The sequence below is a fragment of the Podarcis pityusensis genome (assembly GCF_964106645.2).
Source record: "Podarcis pityusensis genome assembly, chromosome: 4".
Classification (NCBI taxonomy): Eukaryota; Metazoa; Chordata; class Lepidosauria; order Squamata; family Lacertidae; genus Podarcis; species Podarcis pityusensis.
In genome coordinates, this window is record NC_138027.1 from 60,612,783 (window position 1) to 60,618,782 (window position 6,000).

The 6,000-nt window shown below is 36.6% G+C and overlaps 1 protein-coding gene across 1 annotated transcript in view; it reads left to right on the forward strand.

Annotated features, from left to right (window-relative positions):
* TMEM47 (transmembrane protein 47) overlaps positions 1-5,482 on the forward strand; it is a 30,457-nt gene extending 24,975 nt beyond the window's left edge. The window contains exon 3 of the mRNA XM_081003483.1: positions 63-5,482. Within this exon, the coding sequence (XP_080859609.1) occupies positions 63-241 (179 nt within the window). The 3' untranslated portion in view covers positions 242-5,482. The remainder of the gene's footprint in view (positions 1-62) is intronic.
* The last annotated feature ends 518 nt before the right edge of the window (positions 5,483-6,000 follow it).

A 6,000-nucleotide genomic window follows, 5' to 3' on the forward strand; every position in this document is an offset into this window, starting at 1 on the left:
TATTCTAAGAAAATAGATGAAGCCTCATATTTGACCTTTCCCCCCTTTTCTTTTTTTCCCAGTGGTTCTTCAGGTGTGCAGTCTCGTCCTGTATCCAATCAAGTTCATCGAAACAGTCAATTTGAGAATATACCATGAGTTCAACTGGGGCTATGGACTAGCTTGGGGTGCAACTATATTTTCATTTGGGGGTGCCATACTGTATTGCCTAAACCCTAAGAACTATGAAGACTACTATTAAAGGGAGCTACTTTAAAAAGCAGCAGAAGAAGAAGAAATAACACAAGGATTGTCCTGTTTTTTCTAACTCTGTGTTTTTAGAAGTTTTGTAGATTGTCCAGCAGTCTGCCCTGTTGATTTATCAGCCTTTACTTTGGGCTACAACTCTTGCAATTAACTTTTTTAACACCCCTTTAAAAGAATGGCAAAAATTACACCTGTTCATCAGTACATTGGCAAATGCTATAAGCTACTGATACATTACCTTTGGTAAGCAAAGATGTACCACTCGAGGACGAAGATGGCAGCAGTCGTCATGAGAAACAAGCTGGAATGAAAATATGGCACCTGCATTTGCTGTCGCCTGCAAGGGAGTAGCTGGCCTAAGTAGACGCTCCTTTGTATTATACATGATTCAAATTCTCTGTTGGTCACTGAGTTACACCACTATGTTGTATTGGTGCATTGGGACTTTTGCTGAAACAAACTTCTAAATGATTGGATGCTGAGAAAAGCGAACATAGTTGAAAGTACATATTAATCTGCTATTTCCTGACAACACAAGTTTGTACATTTGGCGATCCACATTTTCCAGCCAGCTGTGGTATCAGGAAGTCAAAACTTGGAGTGCATTCTTCTAATTATGTGGTTGGACTTTGTGTCTCGGCTGTAACCAAGTATAAGCAGAGAAGGACACTGAATCCGTTGACTCCCGTGAGAGAATAAAAAGAAGAGAATACATGCATGAGATGTGCTAGTCCTGACCATCTTTTGATTTCCAAACACTGCAGTAAGGTTTCCATAAGGGACAACTATTTTTATAGAAGGCGTTTATTGGTATTACTATCAAGAGAGAACATAGGTCAGCTCAACCTATTCCTAACAGCGGGCTGAAACAGTAAAGGTTCGAAATGAAACTAGATTTTCAAGAACTGTTTCTGAATATTGAGTAGTCTTCAAAATATTTTAATGAATGCTTTCCCATATGAATTTCTTCTCAAAATGCTTGATTTAAAGCTTGATGTGCCAGATTAGGATGGGGTGAACCAAGTGCTTGCAAAGTTAGAAAACATGGCGTTGGCTTCATTTAGATGATGAAGCTGGATTCAACTACCTGTTCTGTTAGCAGAAACCAGTGCAAGGACTCTTGCTAATGCAATAGGATTTTCCCCATTCTCTAGTCCCTCCTCCTCCAAATCTATTATGGAGAGTTGGGAGAACCCCCAGAACAGCACGTGATGGGAGATTGTCCTATCAGAAAAGCAGAAATGTTTGCACTGATGGAACAAACTCTTTAGCACTACATGGAATTCTACCCATGGTTTATTATAACAGGAATGAGCATAGGCAACCCTCAGACTTGTGGGAGACCCCCATGCCATCTCCTCTTCTGGTTCAGAACCATGAAGTGGTTTAAAATCTTTTGATATGGCTTTTTATTAACTGAGGTTTGTTGTCTTGTTAAAACCCAACAAAACGTACCGGTAGTTAATCCTAATAATGTTTTGTTCAAAACAAGCCACCTGCAAACTGTGGATTATGAAGCTGGTTCATTTCAAAAAATCAAAGTGATAATTAACCACATTTTAGGTTAGACATAACACTAAAGTGCAGTTAATCAAAATATCAGTTCATCTGATATCACAGCTACACCAGAGAAGAGGGCTTCAGTTTGGCTTTTTCACATCATGATAAACCATGGTTAATCATGATGTCCCAATGCAGCCATGATGTCTATTTGGCAGAGGCACTATGGTAATGATAGTTATGTATATAAAAAGGCCAATGTAATGATATCTTCTTTAATATTGTTTTAAAATGAAAACTTCTATAGAAGTTAATATGATATTAAGATGGAGTAGAAGAAAAATATCTAATTTCCTAATGGTAACAATTGGCTCAAAAACATATACTGATAGGTGGGTCCCAATGGAGGGAAGTTATTACAGAGTTTCATTGGTAAATGAAATCATTAAAATAAATAATGCTTTCTACGACACAACCAAAAGTTCCTGAAGAAGAAGAAAAATATACTAATGTGGCAAATTGCTGTTTCACTTATATTTTATTTTTAAAAGTAATCCAGTGAACATATGTTTTCTGTAGGAGACTAGCTGTTACGAAAATTATAATTTAACAGTATAGTATCAGTATCACTATTTTATCCTCAAAATGTAATGGATTGGCTGACAATTATTTGCATTTATCTCAGCTTGTTTAAGTTATTTCTTACTTAAATTTTGCAGAAAATATATGAAGTATTTAAGACCCAAGATTAATATCTGGGGTAGAAAATTTAAATTGATTTACACAACATAACATTTATTTTTATTTACAATCAGCTTATTGAGTATTTTCAATTCTGAAAATATTTTTATACAGTGTATACAATTCTAAGATACATATTTAGAAACAATTATTTTTGTTAAATGGAAATTAAGATATATCCTAGCATGGATTTTCTTTAAGAGCACAGTCCTCAAAACTATAGAACTATAGTTCTTTAATGTTAAGACCTCAGAAGTAATTTTAATTACAGCAAATCAGAGAGAGATTAAAGGTATGTTTTATAAATCATAAAACCATGATAAATATGTTTACCCATGCCATTATTAAAAATGCAATATTGTTTTATAAAAAATAAATTGTACTCCTTCTGTGTGCAAACATAGGTATGTGCATGAGGCAGAGGGAGCAGTAAGAACATGCACGTTCAGGAGCAAGAGTGCATCTGTGGTGATCCTGTACTTCAGGGCTATAAAAACCACAGCCTTCCAGATGTTGATGGACTACAGCTCTCCCCATTCCTGACCATTGACCACGCTGGCTGGAGTTGGGAGTCCAGCAACATCTGAATGGCCACAGGTTTCCCCACCCCTGCTACACTACACATACACTGGCAGAACGGACTTATTACTGTGGTCAGCTCCCTCTTACCTTTCATCCTGCAACAGATGCTATCTATGGTGGTAGGTAGCTGATGGAGTACGATAAGACAAAACAAAAAAAAGTATGTAGCTATAAATTCATCCAAGAAAGATAGGAGGGTGTTTAGAATGAAAAGGAGAATCACTGAATGTGCAGCACCAGTAGCAAAGGATAAAGGGATTTTGGCAACTGAGACTATAATGTACATTCACAGGTGACTGAAGCTTAAATAAGCCAAAGGATTTTGAATAGGGTTTAGCAAGTATGGTGGCATATTATTATTATATTCTGGACTGGGATGTTAGGCTATTGTTTGGCTCTGCAGAACTGTAAATATATATGCGATAATATAAAATTTGGAGCTTATGGCATTGGTAAGCCCAGTAGTGGCTACCATTTTCAATGATTGTGCCATTTTTTCATTCCATAATATAAGATACTCTATTTCTGTGCATACTCCCATATGCACTAGAGCCCAGTGACAATGCTTTGTATGATGAAAGGCATAAGTTCGTTCATGTACAGCAAGGATGGGAAACCTGTGGCCTTCTGGATGTTGTGGGACTTCAGATGTGATCAGCTTCAGCCAGGGGTCATTGGGGTTGTGATCCAACAACATTAGAAGTGCTGAGAAAGATTTATGGCTAAGAGTTTGGATAGATGCTGCCAGAAAAGATAGTACAAAAGGCAGCTTCATCTTTTTATAAGCAGTTGCCAGTGTGGGGCTTTCATTTTATTTCAAGCTGTAAACAGTGGTAACTTGTAGCTGAAGTGAAGGCCTGACTCTGTTCCATAGGTTTAACTTCCTTTGACAACTTGTGCCACAGAGTCCTACTGTTTGTGTGATTTGATTTACCGCACATTATATACAGGTTTCTTATTGTGCCCATGGTTTAGATCGGTGGGGAAATAGTTTGGTCTTGACTAGATTCTCCAGCTTCCATTGAAAGAAAATGGAAATCACAGTGACAAACTGACAAGGTTGATTGGTTAACCTTATGAATCACTATGAGATGCGAACCCAGGATTCTTATTAGTATTCTTTTAGTACTATAGCATTGCATTCAAAGTTAGAGAAGACCCCTTAAAATTAATGGACAAAACTATTTTAGCTGTGTTAAATTCTGTGGGTCTACTCTGAGTATGGCTTAATTGGATACAGCTCGGTAATTTTACTGTGTTTTTGTAACATAGAATCAGAACAATTAACTATAGCATGAGTACAATGTTTTTGAGTCTTTACCATAAGAAATCCAGGGGGGAAAAAATAAGGAATGAAAAAGATTACATCTTGCCCCACCCTGTTGTCCCTGTTACCTCAGTGCAGATTTTAATGCTTCATTTACACCTTCTTTGAAACATTGACAGTTCTACCTTGCATAGGATTTCTGTACTGAATTATAATGCACATCAGAAATACCCTTTTCTATCTACAGGATTAGACACTTTAGTGTTTGATTGTATGTGTAAAAGATCACATTTTAATGTATGATTATCATTATTGTATTGAACTGTTAGCACTCAGTTGTATTTGGCTTTATGTCACTAACGGGATGAATTCTCACACTACACATATATTGTTTTAACTTACAGATGCGCGTGCACACACATAAAACTATATATAGCAAAGCTGCAACCAGGGCTAGATATTTGTATTTTTAAAGCTTAAAGTATTCTGTCCGGTGCTGACAACTATCTAGGACCTCTCTTGGATTTCCTGCACAACTACGTTCAGCTTTTGTAAGCTCAACATGTAAATTTTAAAGACATAAATATAGAGAGAACTATGTGTTTGAAATATAAGTGAGAGATATATAGATATATATATATATGGATTAGCATGTAAACTGTATATTATTAAACATGCAATGAACTGACTGATAAAGTGAAGTTTAATCTTATGGCTAGCAATGTAATTTATTCAGACTGTATTTTTGTACAGAACAGTGCACACTAACCTATTGCCTCTGTGTCCTCTATAATGCCTAAAACTGTGCCTAGAGATTTCATTTCTGTCTCTTGACAATGAACAATGAAGGGTTCTTCATGCTGTTGATGGTATTAGTTTCTTTAATGTTTTTATAATTTATTTTTTTTCTAAATGTATGCTATGTTTTATTAAACGATCCATCAAAATGTGGTTTATCTTAGTCATGGGGAAAGCTGTAAATGTACTTTTTTAAAAGAAAAAGAAGAAATCAAAACTTGGTGGGGTGGTTTCCCCACCCCTCTTTCAGTTCGTAGTATTACCATTTCACAACTTTTGTAGCTAACATTAGGTTGTATGTTGAAAAAGTAATCCAAATAAAAAAAAAATCCTGATACATAAATGTAACACACTGTTTGTCTTATGTACAGATTTCAAGTATTACCAGCTTCCTTAGATGCACCTGTGGAGTAATGAAATGTGTGAGATGAATGCATGGCATCAAGCTAAGCACCATATGGTTGGAACCCTCCTCTGCAGTGTCCTGCCTGGTAATGGCCCTCAGACATTAAAAATGCATGAACTAAACTTAGTTTGGTGACCTGGCCAAAGGAACAGAAACTAGGCACTGATTGGTTTCCATTCTTGTGCAACTTGTCATGTCGCTCATCTTATTTATCTGATTAACTTGGGCTTGCTCCAAGGTAGATGGTAGAGAATGGCAGTCCCAGTCTCTTATACCAAGCTTTCTGAGTTACTGTAGTTTGTTGTGGGAAACAACAACAGGAAAACAATACCATTCTTTCAGTCTATGCCACAAGACTACATTAAAATGAAACATTAGAAGCCTGGAAATGTTGTTGGAATCTTGTCTGTTTCGAGAGACAATGGAGTGTGCCTCTGGGGCTGAAGTCAAACCACTGTGT